Source organism: Thamnophis sirtalis, unplaced genomic scaffold, assembly GCF_051295495.1.
Source record: "Thamnophis sirtalis isolate CommonGarterSnake01/CBP01778 unplaced genomic scaffold, rThaSir2_p1.2 scaffold_5, whole genome shotgun sequence".
Classification (NCBI taxonomy): Eukaryota; Metazoa; Chordata; class Lepidosauria; order Squamata; family Natricidae; genus Thamnophis; species Thamnophis sirtalis.
Genome location: NW_028261385.1, coordinates 113,037,508 through 113,065,173, shown reverse-complemented (window position 1 = coordinate 113,065,173; position 27,666 = coordinate 113,037,508). Strand labels below are relative to the sequence as shown.

General features: G+C 41.1%; 1 protein-coding gene across 1 annotated transcript; it reads right to left on the bottom strand.

Moving 5' to 3' along the window:
• Positions 1-906: 906 nt before the first annotated feature.
• ACKR3 (atypical chemokine receptor 3) lies at positions 907-26,874 on the bottom strand. The gene is made up of 2 exons (XM_014065283.2): positions 26,709-26,874; positions 907-3,211 (listed from the first exon to the last, which is right to left on the bottom strand). The coding sequence occupies exon 2, from the start codon at positions 3,183-3,185 to the stop codon at positions 2,091-2,093; it is 1,095 nt and encodes a 364-aa protein (XP_013920758.2). The 5' UTR covers positions 3,186-3,211; positions 26,709-26,874; the 3' UTR covers positions 907-2,090.
• Positions 26,875-27,666: the final 792 nt, after the last annotated feature.

Below are 27,666 nucleotides of genomic sequence, written 5' to 3'. Positions count from 1 at the left end.
AACTGCCATCCCCGCGCTCGGAGGAATCAGGCAGCTCTCTGACTGGCTGCAGGGTAGGAGGCAAAGTCCCCCACTTTCCCCCGTGAGACTGGAGACAGTCCCTTCTGGCCGCAGACCATTTTAATCAAATTTATGATATCCAATTAATCAAATTAAATAACCACATTTTAATTGTACCTACTGGAGCCACAGGTAGTGCTTGGACCAAAGACTGAGGGAAACTGGAAGCCTAGAGGGAAAGGAGGATACTTAAGAAAAATCCCTCAGTCTCTGGACCAATCAGGCTGTGACTAAACCCTGTTGTAACCGCCGAAACTACAGGAAAAGCAGCCACAGCCACAGCCCAGCTCCAGCAAGTAGAATCCATGGCTTGGGCCACTGGTCAGTTTTCAACGGTAGCATATGGTTGAAAGGGGAGAGCTTGTGCAAACTGAAGGGTTGACCCAGGGGCTGAGGCTTAAAAGAACCAGTTCATGGACAATTCAGAAGCAAGATATGGTCAGCTCCGTTTATTGCCCTCAAAGCTGCCTACTCCAGAAGCACACAAAATATACAAGAAGAGATCATACCTAGAGACAAGTTCACATTTTCTGTGACAATTGCTGCTACTTTTCCAAATAGTTTTTAATGTAAATAAATATATGTGACACTCCTGAATTGTCCAAAAAGAGTAAAGGCTTCCAAAAATTCTGAATTCCCCAGTGAAATCTGGATTCTGATATCAAGGCACTCTTCAGTCACCACTCTCATATTTTGCTGTAAGGCTATGTGTAATTCAATATTATTTGGTTTTAAACATTTATGTAAAAAATCTTTTAAAAACATACATACCATCTTCCAAACCCAGGTTATCCCAGAGTAGCTTCCAACATAATGACAACAAAAAAGTATCTTGAGTAGATAAAATTTCTTAACATGTTATCTGTTTATTAAATAGTTTTAGGATCAGAAAAAGAACACAAATGGACTACAGAGACCAATTATATTCAGAAGCATACAAATGTGTGCCCACTCACACTCATGCACAATAAATTCTGCGTGATTATGAAAATAAAATTGCTGGTAAAAACTGGAGGAACCCTGTTCATCAATATTTTGAATCCATTCATAAACTAGTTTAGTATTTTTTTTTAGTATTTTATTAGGATTTATAGGCCGCCCTTTTCCCTGAGGGGACTCAGGGAAAAGGGTTGATGCAGGTGCGTCACAAGCAGGATACTGTAAACCAGCAGTCCCCAACCTTTCTGGCTCAGTGCACTGGTGTAAGGGGATGGTTTTGTGCAACCAATGTACCACTTTCACAAATGCAGCTTTGTACATGTATGCCCACCACTTTCATGGCCCAGTTCCCAATGGGTTGCAGTGCAGCACTGGGCTGAGGAATTAGTGGTTGGGGACCCCTGCAAACCATACTTTTTGGGGGATTTGCCTCTGAATCTATAATTCAGAACTCTATACTATTTTGGCTGAGTAGGAAAATGTTCTGATTGCTGCTGGAAGACTTCCAGGGAATATCAGGTTATAATCTGATATAATTTGAAAAGGAATTTAAGAAGAGAACTAATGCAACCCCTTCTGTAGTGCTGTCTATAAAACTATACTGGAGTCACCAGAAATACCTGTTATTGACTCAAAAAAGAATTTAAAATTAAATATCAGGTGCATCTGCCCCCCCCCACACAAATAGCATACTGTATCGTTTACATCTTATTTTCCAAGACAGCATTTGAAAAATAACTTACAAATAGGAGAATAAGGCCCTGAAAGAAGCAACTAAACAAAGGTCATGAAACATATTAACATGCAATAATTAATATTTAAAAAATATATTACAATCATGTTGTCACAAAATTTAAAGACCAACTTAAAATACATATAATTTTCATTTGTCTATCTACTCTTACAATAGAATCTACTCTTACAATAGAAAACTGAATGGAGATCTAATATTAACACTACAGTATTTTATACTTTCAATCATAACCATACATTGTTAAATATATTTATCTTCCAGTATAACTGCGAAATATCATATATATATGTATATGGAGTAATCTGCTTCTCCAGTAATGTCTTTTGCAAAGCAATGATCATTTAGCATTTTGCTCCAAAGCAGAGTACTCTGTTTCTGAAATCTTGGAAGTATCAATCAGCTTTGTAAGGCCAGTTTTAGCTGAGTATTTAAAGATAAATGCCTTCATGAGTTCATACTTGTAGTTTTGATTGATAAAGCTATAGAGGATGGGATTGATGCAACAATGAACCAGAGAGAGGCACTGAGTAACGTGAAGAGCTGCATAAAGGAAGTTCTCCATTTGGCAACTGAAGGGTATAAAATGGAAGGCCAACAAGAAGTCAAGCAAGACAACTATGTGGTATGGCAACCAACAGACAAGAAATACAAGGACATAGGAAAAAATAATTTTCACATTACTATTCCTCTCTTGATCATTAGAGGCCAATACAGTTGTGGCTAAAAGACAATTGGAAAGAGCAATGAGAGGAAAAGGAATGACAAAACCTAAAATAACTGAGGTTAGCTCTATGCCAGCTAGCCACTCCTTTGCAGTCTCCTCTGGATAGACAGGACGACAATAAGTTTCATTGTTGGAGGAAACCGTCGTAAGGTAATAGGTATCAGGAAGGGCTGCAAAAAAGGCAAAGAGCCATACCAAGATGCAAATGCAACAACGGAGTCTCTTCTTTTTAACGCTGCTGGCAGGTTGGAAGTAAGCAACTGAGACGTACCGATCCACACTCATACATGTCAGGAAGAAGATGCTGCCATACAGATTGATAGAGAACACAAGGTGAGCTATTTTGCATGAGATTTCCCCCATGTTCCACTGGCTGTGTTGAACAAAGGAGACTACCCAGATGGGAAGAGTGATGATCACACAAAGGTCAGCAACAGCAAGGTTGAAGATGTATAAGTGAGTTTCATAGCCAGTAATTTTTGTTTGAAAATTCATCCAGACCACCACAAAATTGGCCACTAAGCCAATCATAAAAATAAAGATATACAAAAAGGAGAGGGTATAGAGCAGAGCACTTTTGTTAATCACATTTGGGCACAATAGGGAGTCCACAGTGATACACTCTCCATTGTTGCAGGTTACATTGGTTTCATTGAAATTCTCCACTTCCAGAAGATTGAATATTGGAGGCATGTCAATAGTATTCATTGCAGATGATTTTTGATGAAATGAGTCTGAAAAAAAGAGCAAAAAAGACAACATGAGCAATTTAGTTGAATAGACATTATTTGCAGTTGCATTTATATCAAATAACTTATGAAAAGTATTGCAAGTTTTGGCTAGGCAGAATTTTATACATACCATTGTGTAAATAATTTTAATTTCAACAAACTGCAGATATGGAATAAGGAAGACCCAAAACTGTAAGCTGTATGAAAAACAACACTAATAATCCTATTCTTATCAGGAAAAGTAAGATTAAGAGACATTCTTATTCCTAGGACAAGAAGCACTCTTTTAAACAGGACAGGGCAATCACCACTGATTTATGGATCTAGCAGCTTTTTCTATTTTACTGGAGTAAAAATGGAGATTATGCAGGGAAGGGGAATTTCAGAACAAAATAGTGCAACCATCCCCTAAGTCAAACTGAAATCTTAGTAATTATATGGTAATTATATACTCTTGTTTTCTTGGAAAACAATACAGTAATTTACAATTGTCTTCTGGAAAGGTTTTTTTTCCTAATTCCCAGCCTTTGGACTTCCTTGCTTGGACTTTTCATTTTTGAACTTTGAGCAAGATAATCATAAACTTCTTTTTTGTTGTGTCTCCTTTGGCATTTCAAAGGTGCCAAGCCATGGGAGTGGCGAACAGGAGCTCATGTGGCTTCATGATACCTCTAGATCAGTGAATGGCGCTGTGCCCGTCTGGAAAAGGGGTTTGCCAGGTGGCTGCTCATAAGCGTGGTCACTTCATGGTTGCTGTGTTGCGCTGCTGCAACAGCGCAACACAGCCGTTCGCCTGAGGCTGTGCCCAGCTCTTCAGGAGCCCGCTCGCAAAAGAGCAGCTGTCTGGCAACCCTCCTCTCCAGCTGGGCACAGCGCCACTCACCGATTGAGCAGTATCCCGAAGGTGCCAAACAACGCAAGCCCCTTTGCCCCTCCAATTCCCGCAGCTTGGCACCTTCAGTATATCATTAGGTTGATGAGAAGTGCTCTGCCCGGACGGGGGTGGGGGTTGTCCAGGGGGGTTATTTTCAGAGAAGGGCTTATATTTTTGCCCACCCCAAAAAATGTGGCATGGCCTTATTTTCAGGACATGTCATATTTTCAGGGAAACACAGTAAGTATCCTGCCCGCTCGCCCTTCACCTTGGGTTGGGGCTAGGGACCCAGGGATGGACCATTCCCTGAGACCCAGAGATGCCGCCTGCCTCAGCCAGGTTGCGGAACACACCATTCCCCTGCTTCGGCCGTGCCCCGGAGCTGCCGCCCACTTGCCGCCCGCCTCGGCTGGATTGGGGAACACACCATTCCCCTGCTCTGGTCTTGCCCCTGAGCCACTGCCCAGTCACTGCCTGCTCACCTTCCACCTCGCTCACCTACTTTCTATTCTGGTTGTCTCGGGAAGGGGGCATGGCGAGGCTCAGCCGCCTTTGCAGGAAGCCTTCAGCCACCGGCCATTTTTGGCTGCCTTCCGAGCAGCTCCACTACAATGCCATCCATCTGGTGCAGCAGGCCGTTCTTCTGGCCAGGTCCAGCAGCTGGCCGTGAGCAGCACCAGCAGGCAATGGGGTACAGCTGGCTCAAAGAACAGGACTTGTCCCCTGATCATCACCACTGTTGCCGCCCTGTTCATGCTAGTAACACAAGTCCACCCCATTGCCTGTTGGTGTAGCTCGCAGCCAGCCGCAGCCAAGACAACAGCTTTCTGCACTGGAGGAACAGCATCACAGAGGAGCTGCTTGGAAGGAAGCTGCCAGCCTCAGTCTTTAAGGTACTTCGACGCAGGGGGGAGGGGGGACCATAAAGGGACAGGCAGCCACAGGAGCTGCTTTCAGAGCAGCTTTGCTGCAGAAGGAGGCAAAAAAGTTTGGCTTCTCTTTGCCACAGTATTCAACATGCTTGCTTCTATCCACCTTCTTGGGCTCATACACACAGAGCAAACATGAGAAGGAAGCAAGAAGCAGCCAGATTGAACGCTAGAATACTTGGCAGAAAACGCTAGAATACTTTTCTGTGTGTTGTGCACGTGGTTTTATGTGATGGTGTGAGTGATGTCAAATTGGCCACACCCACTTGGTCACATGACCCCTATCAAGCCACACCCACCAAGCTACTCCCACTGAACAGGTAGGGGAAAAAATTGAAACCCACCACTGAGTCAAACAATAGAAATACGAGTCTGCAGAGACAGCAGACATGCAGATGCGGGGGGGAGGGGGGTTTCCTCCTAAATAATTTAATTAAAAGATATTTTTTTTAAAAAAAAAAAAACCTAAACAGGCAGAGAATAGCAACCACAGGAAAAAAAGTGAATGGGGGAAAAGGCTGGACTTGCTTGGATTACCCTGGCTCTGAAAATGGAACCCGCAATGTGAATTGGAGGAAGGGGCTTTTACAAATCTGTTCCACCCAGCTTGGAAAAGGGGGAGGAAAAACCCCACCCAGAGCCAAGGCCGACAGAGAGTTCAGAGCTGTAGCGAGCGAGTGCCTAGACGGTGAGGAAAAAATCCCAAAGAATACTGGGACCTCAGGGAAGAATTTAGCGAGAGAGGCTCAGATGTGTTCTCATCCCATTGTCCCACAGACTACAGCATAGAAATCCTCCCTGGGGTGTAACTCTCTAAGCCAAACATATACTCAATGATCCCACAAGAGCTGGAGGAACTGCAAGCTTTTATTGACAAAAATCTAAAGCGGGGCTTCATCCAACTAGATAGATCATTGGAAGAGGCAGTGTGCAAATTCCATATCTGGAAACGAGGTTTAATGATATGTGTACCTGAAATAGAGCATAATTTGCTGAGTGTCTCTAGTTAAGACAAGCAAAAATTTGAGACCACATTTGCAAATGGAAGGTGTCTCATAAAGAGAAATGGGAATGTATGTGCACAGGACATAAAAGAGGATAATCTTTCTGTGTTTCAGGGACAAAATGTTCAATGTGCACAAACATTTGGAAATGTGCCACAACAAATTCCTGTGTTCATCTCTTTGAAGGAAATAAATGGTAAGTTACTCTTAAAGGGTTTAATGTACTGATAAGCCATGATGTTCTTACTGTTGCAAATTAACCATAAAATGTACTCAGTAAAACTGTACGTGATGACTTGCTAAAACTCCCCTAAAAAAAAACCATAAGTCTGAGACAAGGCCCCCATTTGGTGAGATAGGAGCATCTGATTTCGCCTAGGGCGAAAACTACAAGGAAACAAAGATAAAATAATTGGGGTTCTGCAGGAAAGGTCATGCTGACCCTTTGTAGTGTAAAATGACTTAAAATAATGACTTAGAAGAGGGGGAGGGCTTCCTAGACATGGCATGCATTGTGAAGAAAGTAGAAAATATGCAGCTTGAGTATTGTTTCTTACTCTCCTTGTTCTCAATCCAACTTGAGAAGAGATTTGGAGGCCGTCTTTGCAAATGCTTTCAAAATAAACTTTTGAATTGTAAACCAGACTTGTTTTCTGCATTGTGAGGATTTTGGGGTTTTACATCTCACATCTTGCATAGAAAGCTTGGCCATGCCAGCTTCAGAGTTTTGCAAAGGATACAACAGTTTGCAGAAAGTATAAACTTAAAGGGAGGTAAGGCATACTTGGACTGTGTAGAATGTAAATCATCGAAGTCCAAGGCATTTCTAATAAGCAAGAAGAGTACAAGGCAGACAACAACAGCTCTAGAGCTGGTACATGCAGATTTGGTGGGGCCAAGGCAAGCCAGTTTGGGAGGAGCAAAGTATGCACTGGTCATGACTACAGCAGATTTAGGTTTTGCTATTTACTAAAGAGTAAAATAGAGATGCTGCAGAAATTGAAGCAATGGGTATTGCTTAAAGCATTGGCATGTTGTTATAAGTTGCCATGGTGAGGAAAGGGGGGGGGAGCGCATTCACGCATTCCTTCAGCTAGAGTCAGATCTCAGATTATTGCCCGAAGGCGGATCTGATGTTGCAACGGTACGACATGCGATCTTGAAGCGCCAAGATCGCCATCGATATCTCTGTTGCTGGACGGTCCTTTTGGACCTAAACTGTCCTGTAGAGATGGTGATAGAGAAGGGCACATTCTGTTGATCCCAGGGACATCGTAAAGTCCCTGGTTGATTCAGGAGAAGCCCTTTTTCCGGCAAGAGAGAAGCAGCCATTGAAGCTGCTCAAAGTTGGGACAGCTCCAGAAACGGAAGGCAAGCTAGAGGGAAAGTGTGTCTAATTGGTGAGATAATTTTTATTATTAGATGAGAGAACATCCCAAAAGATTAAAAGTAAAGTTAAAATTGAAGACAGAAGAGGTCAAGTGGCGAGATAACCTGAGTTAAACTTAGTGTGTCATTTTTCTTTAATCCTTTTACTGCTGGAATTTCTACACACACTTTTTATTTTTTTTTAAACTGGATTGATTTTATTTTGCTTTCTTTTTAAAGATTTACTTTCTTTTTTCAATGCCCTATAGTATTTTCTTCTTTAAAATGTTTTCTTTCTTTTCTGGAATATACAGAAGGAAGTGAAAGTAGATGAAAAGAAGTAACACTGCCACTTGGAGGCTTGGAAATATTGAGGTGGTCATTACTTCCAGGGTTGGGCAAGGAGGAAGATCAGGCCCACTGGTTTTGAACCACCTTCATGATAAGAGGGGCTGGGACCTCCTCCTTATCTGTATTGGGATTGATAAACATAGCTAGATTGGGGTCCCTTTGTTGAGACACTGGTGGAGCCCCTGTACCAATCTGAGTAGTCTTCTTGGCCTTATGTAAGAGGGGCTTGAAGGCCGGTGGGGCAAAGAGGTCTGGAAAGGACGGGGAGTCTGGAGGAATAGTGTCCTCAGTGTGTGAGAAACCAGAGTCTGGATGAGTCCCTTCCCCCAGTACTGAAGCTTCGCTGACCACAGATGGAGAAGGGACCCTAGGCAGACCTTGACTCCGGGAAGAAGAGGGAGACCTGTGGTGTCTAATGTCAGAACGAGATCTAGCCACTCCGTGAGGAATGGTCCCTTTGGACTAAGCCTGAGGCAATGCCTCTTGAGATTGCAGAGGAGATGAGCCTCCTGATACTCTCAGGCAGGAGCTCCAGATCCTCCAAATCATCCTCTGAGGGCCGCATGGGAACCGTGCCCTGAGGAGCGAGGTGAGAGGGAGGTAAATAATCCCCAGATCCCCTTTCCAATGGGTTTCCAACCCCATCCCTATATGATCTAGGGGAGATGGGGGAAAGGTGAGGTCATCTGTCTGCAATGTCTAGCCAGGGAAATGGAGGGAGAGGAAGGACTGAAGCCCCTAGGTGGGGAGGGGGAGAGCGGAGGGATGGGCCTCACAGGAGACCTGGATCTGCCTGGAGATGCGGGCCTATCAGGCTGAGTTTGCCTCTCAGCTCTGGCCACTCGCTTCTCCAAGGACTTTTGTCTTTGAAGTTCATCCCTCACTGCAGATCTAAGGGTGCTGATCCACAGATGGCCTGGAAGCCGCTGCCCTGGTTCGCAGTATGCCCTGGCCTTCCTCTCTCACTTCATCAATGCTCCCCTCAGGGGCCTGCGCTCACCCGGTATTTGTGAAGGCCATGCCTCACTCATGTGCCTGGAGCTTCATGGAGAATCAACCGGAGTCTCCTGGCCTCGATATCTGGCTGTGATGTGGCTTGTATAGTGTCCTGCCAGCCTCGATTTGTGGCCGTGATGCAGGCTTCAGCTGCAGAGTTTTGCCACCACCACAAGGTCGCTCCAAAATGGCCACCGCGCCTCGTGGTGAACCGAAGGAGAAGGCCACCTAGTGAATCGTCTCTGAGGCAATGGCCTCTCAGCAAGCCGAGGCTGTTCGCGCTGTTCCCTTCGCTGCTGCTGCCCTTTTAAGCCGCTGCGGAACTTCTCTGAGCCTCAGGGAACACGGCAAGTCTTTGAAGCCATGGTTGTGTTAAAACCACAGCGAGGTTTGGGTGGTGGAGTGAATTTCTCCCAGCTGCGGCAAGGCTGTTAAAAGCCGTGGCGAGGCTTTTGAAATTGTGGCGATTTTGTCTTTGAAGTTCATCCCTCACTGCAGATCTAAGGGTGCCGCTATTCAAGTGGCGGCACTCTGAAAGTGGAGCTGAAGAGCTATTGCCAAATAAATTGCCTGGAAGCCTCTGGGAAAATCGACTGCAATGGAAACCCATCAACCCTGCACATCCAGGGATTGGGCAGAGCCCCCCAGGCCCAGAGGCAGGGACCAGGCAGGCCTGCCTCCTTATGAGACTGACTAGGCAGACTTGATGGCCAGCAGTCCGAGAATTTAAGAATATTAGATTACCCAATTAACCAAATTAAATATAATAACTATCAGTACCTCAAGGAGCCAGAACCAGTGCTTGGACCAGAGACTGAGAGGAAACTGGGAGCCAGTAGGGAAGGATGGTGACTTTAAGAAAATTCCCTCAGTCTCTGGACCAATCCGGCTGTGACTAAACCCAGCTGTAGCCCCTCCCGCCGATCTGCAGGAAAAGTAAGTATTTTCTGATTTAATGATGAAACTTTCTTTGTATATCTGCAACAGGTTGTACTATTATCTTAAGAAGATCCATGAGCAAAGCTCAAGAGTCTTCAACAAGCTGTTCCTACAGGCAGAGCTCTTATTGTGTCCTCCTATGCAGAAGATGACAACATTTCAAAAGTTGTGGAAAGAGACATGCAATTGGACTGTGGTACAATGCCAGACAAGAGCTTCCTGCTTTATAACACAAGCTAAAATTACTTTCCATCTTTAGGTGATATTCTTTCTCATTTTCTCCATTTAAACTTCCATCTGTCAATCAGCAAATTTCAAGATGTGTATAGTATTTGCTGAGATTTTTTACTGTCAGTTGTTGAAACAAATTGATGATTACATCAGGAAAGTTTAACGTTTATTTGAGAAAGAATCAGGAAAAGTGTGATGGACACAAGAAAATATCTGGTATGCATTCAGTATTGCGGTTGCCCACTGGACAGGGATTTCTGGGATGATATTTGAGCTGCAGAAATCCAAATATCCACTAGGTGGTGGCAAAGCAGAAAATGTTTTCCTGCTGTCTGGTGGGCGTCCAGATATAGGTAGTCCTCGACTTACAACCACAATTGAGCCCAAAATTTATGTTATTAAATGAGACATTTGTTAAGTGAGTTTTGCCCCATTTTATGAGCTTTCTTGCCACAGTTGTTAAGTGAATCACCACAGTTGATAAATTAGTAACATGGCTATTAAGTGAATCTGGCTTCCCCATTGATTTTGCTTGACAAAAGGTTGCAAAAGGTGATCACATGATCTTGGGACACAGCAGCGGTCGTAAGTATGAGTCAGTTGCCAAGCATCTGGATTTAATCACATAATCATAGAGATGCTACAAAAGTCGTATGAAAACTGGTCATGTCACTTTTTTCAGTGCAGTTGTAACTTTAAATGGTCACTAAATGAACTATTTTAAGTCAAGGACTACTTGTATTTTCAGCTCAAGTTTCAGATCCCCACCCCTAATAAAAAGTTAAGAATTCCTGAAATTAAGCTGCATGGCAGGCAATTTTCTTGACTATATGCCACTTTTTATTTCCCTATTTGCACTACAGCCTGGGATTTCCACTGTTCTTCAAAAGAACAGACATCACCTTTATATCTTTAAAATACAAATGATTCCTGTTACAGATAGCTTAGGTGTGACAATCCTACAGACCAAAACCAGGCAATTTAGTACCTTCCAGATATTTATAGCACATTGTCCCTTACCATTTATCCACTCTCAAAAATCCTTGCAAGCATGAATTCCAAATCATCTGAAGAGCCCCAAATTGCTTCCTTGGCATATAGAAAACAGTTCATTGTATTCACTGGAATACTAGCAATTATTTTTTCTCTTTAGATACATATGGTCAATGAGTTCAAACACAATGCCCAGATGTTTGCATCTACACTATTGGCAAGCCCTGAGTAAACACATATTTCTAGCCCCCAAATTAATAATTTCTTAATTCCTACATAAATATTGGTCTGTCATAATGGAAATTCAGCCTTGATTATTAACTATATTTCTAGCAAAAATCTAGAAAACAAAGAAAATTACTTTCACTAACTTCAACATCCCATTTTATACTGTCAGTATCAAAGTGTTATAATTATGTGAATGCAAATCAGTATTATATATTGATAAACCTGAAGATCTAATGATGTTTTTAAATATCCTATAATTCTATAAAGACACTGTTGTCTTCCAATGAGAAGTAGCATTGTGATTCAGGTTGCAAGAAGCAACTAGAGGTCACTTTTTCTGCAGTTAGTTGATGACTCTATGTTCTGAATGTAGAATGGATCTGTGACTCAAGTTCCCTGCTCAAAAGCCTAGGAGGAACTGGGATTTTGAAGAGGAAAAACTGATGGATAGTTAATTGGAAGTGGTTAGTTAGGAGGAATAAACTTCAAACAACGCTAGCCATTTTCTTTTGCTTCCTATTCATACAGTTACAGAATCAACCTTATCTTCAGGTTAATTGAATCCTTGTGAAATTCTATCCTACTCTCTGACATCCTGCTAAAAAGACATGGAAATAATTATCCTTGTCTTAGTTCAAGCTGGAGCATCGTGATGCTCTTGAATGCTGATCAGCCTTCCAACAAGTTGAGAAAGTGCTGTTAATCCAAATGACAAGGGCTTAATTAGTGTTTTTGCCGTATCAATATTTAAAGCAATACTTTGGCAATGAAGAAAGACTTAAGCTAAATGTAAAGTGATGGCTTTCATTGTTAAAGGTCTTATGTAATCAGGAAGAAGCTCCTTCTTATCAGGGAATTGTCCTACTAAGTTACTTAGTAAAAAGGCTGCCAACCCAAGACTTCCTTAGTGGCAATACCTTTTCCTAACTAAAGGAGACACATCCAGCCAGTTTTTGTTCTTCTACCAAGGAGTCTATCAAAACAATTCTTCTATAAAGCTTTGGACTGCTGAGTTGATTGCTGATTGAATCGTTCTGTGAACTAGGATTAAATTGCACATTGTATTTATTGGACATAAATACGTTTGTTTATTCTATAGAGATATTAATCCCAGTGATGTTGGAAGTCTATAATTCTAGAAGCAAAAATATCAAACTCATGAATGGAAGCAAATATTACTGTTATACCGAAAGATGATTCAGATTTAACACAGATAAAGAATTATAGGTCAATATCTTTATTGAATATGGACTATAAAATATATGTTTTAATAATAGCAGAGATATTTAAAAAGTACTTGAATGAATTTATACATCTAGACCAAAATGGATTTCTACCAAAGAGACAGATTAAAAACAACATGAGAATGATTTTAAATACATTGGAGTATTATGAAATACACCCTGGAAAACAAATGGCATTGATGCTTTTAGAGGTACAGAAAGAATTTGACTTTAATTGGCAATTTATGTTATTACAACTAGAATATATGGACTTTGGGGAGAGATTTATTAATATGAGTAAAGCAATATACCATAAACAATCAGCCAAGGTAAATGGAGACATAACAGAGAACTTTGATATCAAGAAAGGTACTAGACAGGGATATCCACTGTCCCCGTTGCTATTTATACTGACTTTGGAAGTGTTAGCCAGAAACATTTGGCAAGATGAAGAAATAAAAGGAATGGAAATAAAAAAAGAAAAATATAAGCTACAGGCATTTGCAGATGATCTGGTCTTCATATTAGAAGACCCCTTAGAAACTGGACCAAAGCTAATTAGAAAAATAGAAGAATCTAGGGAAGTTGCTGGACTAAAAATAAGCAAAGATAAGACGAAGATTTTAGTTAAACATCTTACAGATACACAGAAAAGAGTGTTGATGGAAAGAAAATACACAGTCAAAAAAGTGAAATCCCTTGGAATACAATTAACAACAAAATGTGTAACAATTAAAGAAGATAATTATATGAAATTGATGAGGCAAATTAAATTAGACTTGGAGAAATGGAAAAATTTGCAACTGTCATTAACAGGTAGAATAGCTACTATAAAAATGAATATTTTACCAAGACTATTATATCTATTCCAAACAATTCCATTAAAATGGGAAAAATACTTTGAAGCATTAAATAAAATAATATGAAGATATATTTGTTTAGGGAAAAAAAGCAAGAATAGGCCTGAAAATGTTGCAGTATGCCAAAAAGAGGGGGCTTTGAGTTACCAAATTGGGAACTGTATCACCAGGCCTCATATTCACATGGGTGAAAGAAATGGATTAACTTGACACATATGATTATTAACTTTAGAAGGACATGACCTTCAAATAGGTTGGCACAATTTTTTTTTATTAAACAAACAACACAAAAAAAAAAATCATCTTACATCTTGTAGAAAGTGTGTCAATTGGTTACAATTAGCTTTCGTGCATCTCTTCCAGTCATTACTTACATTCATATCAAATGTCAAATGTTAATGAGTCTTACTTTCAATATATCATAGTTCTCATTTGACTGAAATTGTTTTAGTGTCCTTTTGCCTAGAATAATCCATAGTTAAAAACACAACCACCTAATGGCATTTCATTAATTATTACAAAATCATCCAATAGCCTTAAACTTTTATAACATATTGTAAACAAAAATTAGTTGACAAAATTTCTAAGTTCCCATTGATCGTTATGAGAAAGGGTGTTCATGGTAAGACCAACAACCCTCTCCATGGTATCGCTGGGAGAGTCCAGGATGGGACATACCAAAGTTTTTGGCAGTCCTATGGGCAGGATCTGTCTTGGCCCAAATTGGCATCTTCCTCTACCACCTTTTGAAGTGCATGCCTACCAAAAGCCGCTTCTGCAGATAAAAAGGCATCTAGTCTATAATGACGAATGAACGATACTGGCAATGTCCATGTCGCTGCTGTAGTAGCTGCACTTCTCGTAGAATGAGCCGTGATCCCTTTGGGTGCAGTAATAGACTGGCTTTCATATGCTTTGGCTATACAAGCCCTTAGCCAACGCCTCACTGTAGAAGATGTCACCTTGTGGCCCAGAGTTGACGGCAGAAAGGATACAACAGAGCCTTGGTCTTTTTTGAATTCCTTTGTCCTATATATATAAATGTGGAGTCCCCTTCTTACATCTAAAGTATGCCATTGCCTTTCTAAAGAATGTTGAGGTTTTGAACAGAAGTCTGGTAGTATTAACTCCTGTGCTCGGTGAAACAAAGACCTTTGCCAAAAAGGCAGGGTCACAGGACCACCCTGTTCGCATAAAACACAGAGATCCTTTCTCACAGAAAATGCCGCCAACTCTGATATCCATCTAGCAGAAGTGATAGCCATTAAAAATGATACCTTGCACGAGAGGAGGCAAAGACTAGCCTCCCTCAAAGGTTCAAAAGGTGTCATAGTAAGTGCCTGTAATACTTTGGGCAAATCCCAGTTAGGATAACGGTGTATCATTGGTGGCCTCAAATTAGAGGCTTCTTTGAGAAAGGCCTTAACTATAGAATGGTGAGCTAAAGACCCCACACCTTCTACACTAATAACTGATGCTAAAGCTGCTACTTGTCTATGGAGTGTGTTTGAAGAAAGTCCTTTCTCCAACCCTTCTTGCAGAAATTCCAGTACCTCTGGCACTGAAGCCAATGTAGAGTCTAATTTTCTTCCCTGACACCAGGCACCAAATACCGTCCATGTTGCATTATAAATGTGAATTGTGGAATATCTCTTAGCTGCCTGAATGGTCTTAATGGCCTGTTAGATAACTTTTCAGATTTTAGCAGCTTCCGCTCAACTGCTAAACAGTCAAGCGCAACGACTGGGGCTCTGGATGCTGTATGGGTTCCTGACTTAGAGAAATCCTCTCTGGGGGAATGATCCATGGTCTGGCCACTGATAGGCTGACTAGATCGGCGAACCAAGGTCGCCTAGGCCAATGGGGAGCAACTAATAGAACTTCGACCCTCTCCAACAGCACCCTTCTCACTATCACCAGAATCAGAGGCAGTGGGGAAAATGCGTACAGTAGCCCCCTGGGCCATGGACATCTTTGAGCATCAACTCCTTCTGCTCCCGGGGCTGGAAATCTGGATAAAAATCTTGTTAGTTGAGTGTTTTCTGGAGAGGCAAATAGATCTAGAACAGGATGATTGAATCTGTGAGACATTTCTGTGAAGAGTCTGGCATGCAAGCACCACTCTGTATGGTGGCCCTGCTCCACCAATCCGCTTGAACATTTCTCACCCCTGCTATATGTTTGGCCTTGATTGATAATAGGTGAGCTTCCACCCACTGACATAATGTCTCTGCTTCCTTCATAAGGGTTTTTGACCGAGTCCCCCCTTGTCGATTTATGTGTGCTTTTGTGGCCACATTGTCTGTTAGAATCAATACATGCCCCCCTGAGATCTGCTGATGAAATGCTTTGAGAGCTAAGAACGTCACCCTCAACTCCAACCAATTTATACTGTGAGATAACTCGTGAGGAGTCAACTGACCCTGAGCTACATGCTCTCCAATAATGGTCAACCTGTCCATCTCTCTGAACACACATCCTTTGGTTATGGCTCTGGACCCCCACCAATGAAGCAATCTTAATAATTTTGGTGGTAACCTCACTTTCTTTGGACATGTACTCCAGTGAGCTTTCTGATATGGCAGCATGAACCACTGTAGTGGTCTTATATGGAACCTTGCCCAGGGCACTAGAGAAATGCAAGATACTAGCTTTCCCAGCAGCTGAGACAGCAGCGCTAATGACACCACTCTATTCCCCCCCGACCTGGTCTGCTAATGCCTTGAGGCTGTCCTGTCACTCCTGAGAAAAGAATACATGTCCGGTGTGAGTGTCTATAATCGCCGCTAAATGTAAGTCTCGTAGATGGGATTTTTTCAGATTTACCGAAAATCCATGACCTCTTAGAACCTGAATGGTGGTCTGAAGGTCGTTTTCTGCCTGACTGTAAGACAAGGCCTGCATGAGTAAATTGTCTAAATAGCATTGTATGCGGATGGGCAATGTCCGAAGATAGGCAGCCAGTGCTGCTAAAATTTTGGTGAAAGTCCTTGGGGCCGATGCAAGTCCTAATGGAAGGGCTGCATACTGGAAATGTCTGTTGTTGTAGCAAAATCTCAGTGTGTGCTTTGGATGTATGTGGATACGTAGATAAGCCTCTGTCAGATCTACTGAAGTCAAAAGGTCCCCCTGCTGCATTCCCACCAGAATAGATTGAAGGGAATGCATCTTGAACCTTCTGTAAACCAGATGCCTATTGAGACCCCATAAGTTTAGAATTGCCCTACACACACAGAGACAAACCCTTCAGGGTTACAAAAAGCATTAAACAGAATCCCTGTCTCCACTGTTCCCACGGAACCAGTTGTACGGCTCGAATCTCCAACAAATGTTGGATTGCCACTTCCATAAGACCCCTTCTCTCTGGGTCTCTGAACATGGGACAGCATAGGAAAAGCTTTGGAAGTTGGGAGTGAAATTCTGGGGAAAGCCCTGATGCATTGTGCAGTATCCAAGCATCGGTCGTAATATCCTTCCACCTTTCTGAGAAAAATGTCAGTTGACCCCCCTAGTGGTAGTGATGCCTCTCAGTCACTTTTGTCAGCAATATGGCTTATTGCCCCAACCACAAAATGGTTTCTTGCCCTCAACCTGCTGTCCACCTCTGGCTCCCATTCCATATCCTGATCTACCTGACTGGTATCTGTCATACTGATAATTGGAACGTCTAAAGAATGGTCGTTGCTGGCGGGTAAAATTGGTCCCCGCCTCTCCCTGATGAAAGGGCTGTCTTTTGAAATATGGTGAAGGACAGAAATCTAACCATCTACCCTGTGTAGGTAACACCTTCCTCTTGTCTTTAGTTTCAGTAAGGAAAGGCGACAAAAAGTCTCCAAAAAGTTGTCCCCCCCAAAAAGGGAGAGGCAGCTAATTTCCACTTATATAGCACGAGCCGCAAACTTAGATGCATTCAACGATGCATCAGCGGTGAACTCAGCTGCGACCATGATCTTAGTGAGGTCCTGACAAGCACATACGTTCTCTACTGGAATCATGTTTTGTAGATGTTGTAGCTAATGCAACAATGCCTGGTGAAAAATGAAGCCGCTGTTGGTCCAGAAATCAGCCTGTTGTGCTCTGCACAGAGTCATCTCCTCTTTCTTGTCCTCCGCCTTCAGGGTATCCTCCGCATCAGGTGGCAACACTGAAGTGGAAGTCAAAGCAGCCACCAGTGCATCTACCTTGGGCACCTGCACTAATGCCAAAAGATCAGAATCAGCAGCATACAAAGAATTTTCAGCATTACTTGGCCTGGGAAGAGTAGCCGGGGCAGTCCGTTGCCTTTTAATTACATCCATGAACATCCCTGAAATGGGAATAGTGTCAGACACTGTTGTCTTCTCCGTAAAAAGGAAATTGTCTTCCATCACCAACCCCTGGCCAGACTCTTGTGCAGCTGTTTCTTTTCCTAGACATGCAGTCGACTTCGCCTTGGAAAGTAGAGACTTAAAAAGAGATGGATTAAATAAACCCTTAAAATTAGGCAAGGCCTGCTGTTCACCTTTGCCTTCAGAAAACTCCCCTTCCCCAGGTATTTCGCCTTCAGATAAGGGAGATGGGCTCCTAGCAGAAGTTCTGGGAGATAACGTTCCAGGCCAAGGCTCTTGGTCATCCCTTGGATCTCCTTCAGGGTACCCTACTTCTGATTGTCCAGATGGAACAGTAAGGATGTGACATTTGACTTTGTTGGCAAACAGCCATCTCCTGTCTAATTGCCTGAGATATCCATTTTCTAAAACACGCAGGCATCTCCTGTTCCTCCACATTCATTTGGCGATTCCCCGCCTCAGTAACATTGACATAGGGCTGTGATACATAAACACCCTCACGAGAGGTAGGCGGCCTTGCCTGAATACCTAGACCCAAACCTTCTCTTAGTTCACTGGAAACCTCAGGAGACCAATTTGTGGATTGTTTGACAGATTCCACACCAAGTGATAATGAAACGATGCCTAATGTCTTAAGACTTAGTATGTTGTGTACTAGTCTTAGCTATTGCTTTATAATATTTATCTTTGATTTGCTGCCTTCTCCTCAGCTCTAGAAACCTTATTTTGAGCTCTGGCCTTAGCCTTAATTTTTGCTGCTGCAGCCAAACTAGCTGAGCGAGGCTTGTTGCGACCTTTGATCTAGCCCTCTGATGTCAGTGGAGAAGAACCCATTTGGTCTGGTCTCAAATTATCATTGTTTTCTGCCATATCAGTATGATAAACTACTCCCAACAATAGTAATTTGTATGTATGTATGTATGTATGTATGTATGTATGTATGTATGTATGTATGTATGTACGTACGTATAAACTGATGGAATTTCAGTTGGGTAGATAGATATCAGAATAACTTTTGCCAAAAAAAGGGAGGCCAAATTGACCTGAATTCCTTTGAGCAGATGATCAGCCCACGGGGTAGGCAGAATGGCCAAATTCTCGTATTTCAGATCGCAGCTTCTTTCATGATCTGCAATAGCAGCCGGAGGCAATGAAGTAGCCCACGGTGCTATAATAGCAGACAGAGGTGCTTAGATATCAAGGGGTAGGCAAAATGGCCCAAACCCCATATTTTAAATTGTGCTAATTCAAAGTCTTCAAAGCGCTGTAATAGCGGCCAAAGGTAATGAAGTGGCCCACAGAGCTTTGCAATAGTCATTATGGCAACAAAATGGCCACTGCTATTTAAATCTCTGAGGAGATCGATCGTGCGTCAACTTCGACTGCATGGATCAAAGAAAATGGCCGCCACAGTAGAAAGAATTCAATATGACCGTTAACTGCCAATTTGCACTCAGGACAATTCATTGACAAAACAAGGCAACCTCCTTGTCCCGGAGAGTAACTGAAGCCTCAGATTTTCTGTCACCACCGCTACAAAGAAAAGGTTCGGCTAACAGATGAATTGGTTAGCTGACCCCGATACCTCAGTCATACTTGTCACTTTAAATCTAGTGCTATCGCTTTCGCGTTCCTGCAGCCTATGACTGCCACGCAATCACTCAGAGCAGAATAAGTGCTCCCAAAGCAGCTGTCACTTTAACCTTGCACCATATAATTATCAGCACTATCTTCCTTATTTGCTGAGGTAATTATTGGCTCTCAATAGCCTAAGGTGGCAAACGGTGTAAATATTGGCTAATTAAGCCCTCAATGCGCCTACAACGCTCAACAAGGCACTTCAATCCTCTTTCAAGTTAAATTAATTTTTGATGTTTTTAAAACTAATTATCCAACAATCTTTCAAACTTGAGCTGAGAGCTCAAGAAAAACAGTCCTGCGAGCTGAGACTGAATTGAAAGACTGAGGACCAATGGCAAGGAGGCGTGTCTTCAGAATTTCAATTCAGTCAACAAGATAGCAGGCTAGAATAACCTATCCTGGAGTCTCCCGTCAATATCATGGAGAATGTGGTGGCTTCAAATGTGCTTTTTGGTATTATTAGTGCTATCCAAAGAGCAAAAAATAGGAGAATAGAAATAGGAGGAAGCTGTGTTTGGATCAAACCCTGCCACAATCTAGTAGAAACTGTACATTTGCACAGCTGTAGCTATTGGACTGTTCGCTTATTTTCTGAAATTCAAATTCTTAGATGTAAGTGTACTCAGGAGAAAACTGAGGATACCGAGGACCAATAAGAAAATAAGTGACCTGTGAGGAGAAGGATCCAGTCTTGTCCCTCATGGGTTTTTTGCCCTTAAATTTGGAGAAAGGGTTGCTTGCTTTCATATGAATTTGGCCATTCACTTGGTTTTCTGCCCTCTAGCCTTTTTTTTGGTTATACATCAGGCTCAGGACCCTGGACAGAAGCTATAGTGCATATTCAACATGAATAACTGTACTATATATATATATATTTCCCTTTCCCCCTGGGAACAGCTATAACCAAAAGAAACAATTTCTCCCCCACCAATCCCACCTTCACAAATTCGTAATCTTATTAACAGTGGAAAAAAGACTGAAAAAAAAGAATATTTATTTTTACTCTCTTCTTTTTCTGGGGAACTCATGATAAGTTTAATTATAGTATTAGGTTCCCTAATGGTCTCCCATCTAAGTATTTACTGGGTTAAAATTTCCTTAGCTGTCCCTGGTGCTGCTGTCCCTGCAGTTCTATTTTGAGTGATCTATCTCTTTCTCTAGTAAAAAAAAACAACAATTAATAATTGTATGCATCTGAAGGTTCCAGGAGAAACTATGCTTTTTTAAAGGAAAACTTGAAAAAGACAATGTCTAGAGTGTTATTTTTCTGTTCAAATAGAAAATGATCTAACTTAATGCTGTAATTATTAGAGGTTGGAATGGATTTCTCAAGAAAAGTCTCATCAGACTAAATTTATCTGTTTACTAAAAAGCAAGAAACTTATTTGATAGATTATAGGAATGCTGCTGACATAATACACATTTCATAAAGGATTCCATGGCATTCCTGTCAACAAGTTAATTATCTATGCATTGAATGGCATAAAAACTGAATAAATATATTGCTGGCTCAAAAATCATATCCAATGAATGCTCATCAATAGTTCCTCATCCCACTAAAAGAAGGCATTGATCAAGGTACCTTACTCTGGAGCCTCTACTTAACAAATAGTTTTATTAATGACTTAGGAGAATGCTTATCAAACTTACACATAACAGTATATTCCATAGGCAGTCCATATTTTAGAAAATAAAATAAAATACAAAACTATCTTGATAGGGTTGAGAACACCAAAATGAAATTTAATGAAGATGAATATAGGTTGTTCGTTTAAGAAATAAATAAAACATACATGTAGTGATAGGAGATATCTAGCTTTACGATAGCAAAAAAGATAGACCAATTAAAGATTATCAAGTGATTAGGAATTCAGTCCAACAAAGAAAGATCGAAGGAGTTGAGCATATTTAGCCTTGAAAAGATTACAATAAAGATTACAGACATGTCATAATCTGTAAAAGATTACAGGCATATTATAAACACAAGAAATAAATGGCCAAGACCTGTTGTCTAATATCCCAAAGGGCAGGACACCAAGAAGAATAGATTTCAACACATTCCAGTTGAATGTTAGGAAAAAACATGATTTCCTGTGGGTTTAGTTGACCTAAATTGACCCCTCCAATTCTATTATTCTACTTGCTTGTATACAGCTTTAACATCTGGGGAAATGAAAGGCATGGGGGGGGGGAGTCAGTTACTTTTATTACACTAGTCTAAAAACATTCTACATAGATGTTAATATTTTTGGCTATCTTAAAAGTTACATCCCAAAGTTTGATTTCCTCATGTTCTTTGCTTTTAGTATTTGTAAGTTTTCTTTTTTCCCTTTGATATTCTATTTATTTTAAATCAAATTTAAACATATTTAAAATGGAATCTGAATGCATATTTGTTTGATTTATCATTTTTCCTTTGATTTGCACAAACTGATTTATTGCAGCTAGTAGTACTAGGTTGTCATCACAATTGAAATAGTAACTGAAAAGAAATCATCCAATTTAGTCAAGCACATTGACAATTAACTTGGTTTAATGTAGAATTAACAGATCATTACACTTGAAGTGTTCTTTAAAAGCATCCCATTCCTCCTAATGTAAGAGAACTGCAGAATGAATATTAACAAATGTGTTCAGAAAAGACCTCAGGCTGATCAATGGTGCCACCACGAGCAACACTCAGTGAAATCAATAATTAAATGAATTTCCATGTTTTAGTAAACTATGTGCCTCTCTTCTCATCAATGGAACAGAAGAGAAACTTTTGAAAGATGGGAATAAACTGGATTGGGCTCATCTCAAAAACAGCAACAACAAAAAAGCCTAGTTCAGTGTTACAGCTAAACAGAATGCAATGAAATTGTAACTCCTGGGGGATTGGGAGGTTCACATTACCACTACATCTTCCTGAGTTGCCTAGCCTGCTTTAATTCTAGTCATACTTGAACATTGAAATCTACAAATCTGGTTTGCATGCCAGTGAAAAATGTCCAGCCAGAAAAATGATATTCTGATTATCAAGAGGATTAGCTTTTAACATGTATGATCAGGAACAGTCATTACTGAAGTAGAATTCTAGTATAGGGATTATTCAAGTAATCAGAGGCAGGTATTTGGCTGGGCAGTGAGGCCTAATCTGTTTTCTTTTCGGTCTCCAAGTTCCTTTTTAGAAAGAAAGTTGGGAGAAAATGGCAGAAGAAACAAAAGAGCTGAAAAGCTGAAAGGTCAGGTTGCTGAATTATCCTGTCAGGATCTCTAAATAAAGTTAGGTAAGGGTAAAGGTTCCCTCACACATACATGCTAGACATTTCCAGCTCTAGGGGCAGTGCTCATCTCCGTTTCTAAGCCAAAGAGCTAGCGCTGTCCAAAAATGTATCTGTGGTCATGTGGCTGGCATGACTAAATGCTGAAGGCTCATGGAGCGCTGTTACCTTTCCACCAAAGTGGTTCCTATTTTTCTACTTGTATTTTTTACGTGATTTGAACTGTTAGGTTGGCAGAAGTTGAGACAAGTAACGAGAGCTCACTCCATTACATGGCACATTACATAGGGATTCGAACCATTGAACTGCTGATCTTCTGATCGACAAACTCAGCATCTTAGCCACTAAGCCACCGCATTCCTTAAAGAAAGTTACACACCTATTTTTTCCATCTTCCTTGATTCCCTTCTCCTCTTCACACATCAGTCCTTGCTGGCTCATGTTATTTCCTATGTTATCTGCTTCTTTCCCTGTTGTTTTTCTATAGAGATAGATTATACTACCGATTTTGGCAGTGGTTGCTCTTGAAGCTTGTTTTAATTTAATTTCTGAAAGTTTCATTACCAGACTAGGTAATAAGCAGGATTTTCTTGTCCTATTCTCCTTAGTTTATAAATGTCTTTGTGTGCCAGTTGGTAATTTGATTGGTTGTTTGTTTAGAGTTATATTTAAATTCTGAGCAGCTGACTGGTTCTCTTGTTGATTGGTTGTTCGAATGGTCTGGTTTCTCATATCGTATGTTGATCTAGATCAATAGGCTTGTTAATTGCTCCTTTGGTAGAATACCAGGCTTCAATAAATTCATGTGTGTAGCAGGTGTTAGCATGACCAATGGTTTTTGTTCCTTCCCAATCAAACTGGTGTCTTTATTATCAATATGGTTTGAGATCAGGGATTTTTGGTCATGCCATTTAACTACTAGTTGATGTTCATGAACCCTTGTTTTCAACTGCCTTCCTGTTTGTCCCACATAGAATTGCTTACAATTGTTGCAATTGATTTTGCATATTATGTTGCTATTGTCTTCCTTCTGTATTTTGTCTTTGATTTTAGATAGCTCTTTTCTGAGCGAAAATGAGCTATCGTTATTCCTAGGAGTAAGTACTATTCTGGCAACCATTATACTGCTGAGCCTAGAGGTTATTGCCCTCACCAAATTGTATACAGTAGTTAAATAACTCATCTTGTCGATCTTAACATGTTATTAAATAAAGGGTAGGGATGGCCTGATCTGATAATATCTGGCTAACAAATTTAAAATACTTCTAGAATATTCTTTTTAGATTACAGAACTTTATCCTGACAACTTCAAACCATTCTAAACATTATGGATAATCATTTTCAATGTTATGCAAAATGCTGCATTTCAGAAAGGAATATACATACCATTCTTTTTGCCTTCTTTACTAAATGCAGAGATATATCTAGTTCAATTGACTGCACACACAAATATTTCATATGGGACATGCTTGACAAATGCCTCACAAAGTATTTGTTGATGCAATTTGTTGATCCAGTACTTGGCACATAAAGAATCTGTTTCAAAACGGTATTGGGATAGCTCGTAACTCAAAATGTAATTGGGATAGCTTTTGTTGTTATAGGAATACAGAAACTTTTAAATTGCTCCAAGTTCTTAACTGGTGGAAGGAGAAAGATATAAAAAGAAAAGCAGAACAATAGTATTGATCAAGAGGTGATGTAAATGATATGAGTTCTGTCAAAGTAAACATTAAGAATCACTGGTTTTAAATATGCAGAATTGAGCACACTTTGTTCAATCCATAAATGAATTTTAACTGCCATTTAATTTTGACTAGATTTCAATAATATTTTTAATATTTGAAACATCAGCGCATATGATAAACAGAGTGGATTTGTTCAATTCACTATCACAAAATAATTTTTTTAAAGTAAGGTAATATTTTTGAAATATCCTGGTTTATCTGCTCTTTTTGTACCTTTGAATTAAAAGCAATCATATTTTAGCAGAGAAGCAGCACTGGATTTATTGTATGATAATTGTGGAGAAATCAAAAGTAATAATAGCATCATTTGCTTCTGTACCCAGAGGTTGCACTAATGAATCATCTTCGAAAAAAGTCTCACAAAAGAAATACAAAATATAGTCCAGCATATCCTGCATCATATTAAGTCTCTTTGTAAATTCTATCATGTTGCAAACAAACACAAACAACTTAGCTAAACAGCAAGCTAAAGAACTGCTCAGTATCTTCTAAATAAACAAGCATGCACAAAGCCAAAGTACTAACTATGAACCTCTGAAGTTAGTTTCTTAAACACTTTTGGCTCTCAAAGCAATCAAACTAACTGCATCCAGATTTTGGTTCTGCAAATGAAAATAGGAATAACAAGAGAGCTGAGTCTCAAATGATACAATGAAGATAATATTATAAAATATTTATAGACAGTGCGGCTTCTTTATAAGATGTCATTAACTATAATTAATATCCTATTGGTTTAAAACTATATATTGGCTTGTAGAAGAAAAACTATTATGAAAATCACGTGACATTTTTTCATACATGCATTTCATTTTTATATAACTTATTAATTGTAGCTCAGAAGGCTAACAAAATCATTTGCAGTATGCAGTATATGAATGAATTCCCTTTCTTTTTTCCACAGAAAAAAGGCTGTTCCAGAGATCAGTAACTCAGATGATCTGCTGATAGCAAGTTCAGCAGAGAGGAACATTGCTCTGGGTAACTTTCTTCTTACACGAATCATTTGTTCTACAAACTCAGCAACTGCATCCATACTATTAAAGAAACCCAACATTCTCATAACTAACCCTGTAATTTTGTAGAGTAAAATGTTTTTGGGAATATCCCCAAATAGTTTCAACATACCATAAACCCTTTAATGAGCTCCTCTATTCCCTTTAAAAACTGTCATTATTCTGCTTTTAACAACTAACAATAACTTTACAATTCTCATTACTGCTCCAGGTTGTATGTTTGTTGCTTTCTACTCCTGATTTGATTGAATGCTTTGTCAGCAAGGAGTGCCTGTCCCAACAGATGACAGTGCAAACCTGGATCTTCTTTTTTGATAGATATTGGGAGTCTTCTTAAGCAGTATTGAAAGGCATAGACGGCTCCTCACTTGTCTGTGATCTGATTTAAATGCTTGTTTGGTTTGACATCAACTCCACCATCTTCAGTAGTACCATACTTTTCTTGGCAGTACTGCCTGGATTGCTGGGGCCGATTTCCTACAATTTCACTAAACTATTGATCACTGACATAACTGCTATTAAGAAAGTGTCTAGAAGCAGCCAACCTTGCACAGAGAATCAAAAGGTATTTGCTATGGCTTCCCTCTCCATCAGATTCCCTTTATTTACACAAGTTCAGTGACATTTCAAGAAAGCTTGGTCAAAAAAGCTTGGTTAAAAGTTTCAGTGTATTTAATGTGCAGGATTCCTCAATATGTGGGCTTAGCAATGAAGTTGGGAAGCCTGACCAAATGCAATGCTATTTAAGTAAATCCTATTTTAAAAGGAGTTATAGGATCATTCAATAGTGCACCCCGCTGAAATCGTAACTCCAAATGCATGTCTGCATTACATTGCATAATAACGTCTGCATTAACGCAAGTGCTGTAATTTACATGGGATCAGGCTGCAGAACTGCGATCGGTCACAGTAAGAAATAGGTGATTTAAGATCCTGAAAGAAGAACGAACTTGAAAAGCAATAAATGTGCCCATAAGTTGTTTGTTGAGCTAAATGAAGAGTATTGCAAAAAATGGAATAGTAAATACATTAATAAGATGTCTTGAAAAGAACGATGCAGACACGTCTGGCCATATTTGAGCAAGTCATGGTATTCGCCCCGGGATAAGCAAAGGCGCGGCTTCTACTGTCAAAGAAAGAGAAAAAGAAAGGAAAAGGGCTCAAGGGTGGGGTGGGGGGGGGGTCTCTTTCCGGAAACGGGACTTCTTTCTCCCGACAGAGGTGACCAAGACTGGACTTTGAAATGGGCAGCGTCCAAAACTTACAAAAGACCACAAAAGTGGATCCGCCGAAAAGTGGACCTCTCCTCCACTGATACAAAAAAAGGGGCCAGGAAAGCTGGCCTCCTGGGAGGCTTTTGTTCGCTCGCTCGCTCGCCCGCCCGCCCAAAGCCTTGAAGCTCTGCACCCCTCCACCGAGACGATTGGCGCAGCTTCGCCCCACTTCGCCGCCCCGGCCCTTTGGCTCAGCCAGCACGCTTCTTGCCCTGGAGGGCCGAGCAATTGTCTTACCGCGAGGTCGCCTTTTCCCTTCCTCTCGAGCGCAGGGAGTTGCTTCTCCTCCCTCGGGCGGCTCGGCAAGCGACTGCCTCCTTTGAACCGCTCCTTCCCAGTTTTATAGGACTCGCTTCGAAGAGGCGTCTGTAGATGGCAGCTCGGCTAATCAGCTCCTCCTGCTGCTGCCGCCCAGGAGCTTGCACTGAACAGCGCCGAAGCGGGGAATTGCGTTTTTCCCGATATCTACGTGCGAGCCACGAACACCTACATCCTGTCCCCTGGATGGGAAAATCCCAGTTTAACTTTCCCAAAGCTTTCGAGGATCCCGGATCACCTCCACCCAGGGCTCTCCCTTGCGCCGCCTGCCCGCTCTGAGGGTCGCGGTTGCAGAGACTCACCATGACCCGGGGCGCTCCGCCTCTAGGCCCCGATGTAACTCGCTAGGGACTACCGAGGCTTGCACTCTGCTTTGGGTTGTCCTCGCAGAGGCAGCCATCACTGGAGCTATAGAAAAGTAGATCAGCAACAAGTTTGCAGTCCCGTTACTGGGTCCTTTCCCGCCACAGAATTGAGTCTGGTGACTGATGTCTTGCTGACTGTTTTAATACGGATGTTTTAAGAAGCTATTGTGTATTTCTCGGCTTATTTTTTCCCCCTCTTTGAAAGAAATGTCCTGGGTTCGGCTCCAAGTGGGGAAAAGACATCGGAGACATGGAGGCTGCTTGGAAAGGTGGTTTTAATGGTGGACAGGACCACATGGCTTGAGTCCTGAACAGAAAAGGTGATCACATGCTTCAACGTTGGAGAGAAGGGAGGACTGAGATGCTGAGTCCCTGGTTTTATGCCCTCTCTGGCCTTTGATCTTGAGCTTGTATTCTGATTGTGAGCCAAGGTGGCGCAGTGGTTAAATGCAGCACTGCAGGCTACTGCTAGATCAGCAGTTCAGAGGTTCAAATCTCACCGGCTCAGGGTT

What these genes read in the sequence shown, in the direction of transcription:
- ACKR3 (XM_014065283.2), bottom strand. Translation starts at nt 3,185, where the DNA reads ATGAATACTATTGACATGCCTCCAATATTCAATCTTCTGGAAGTGGAG.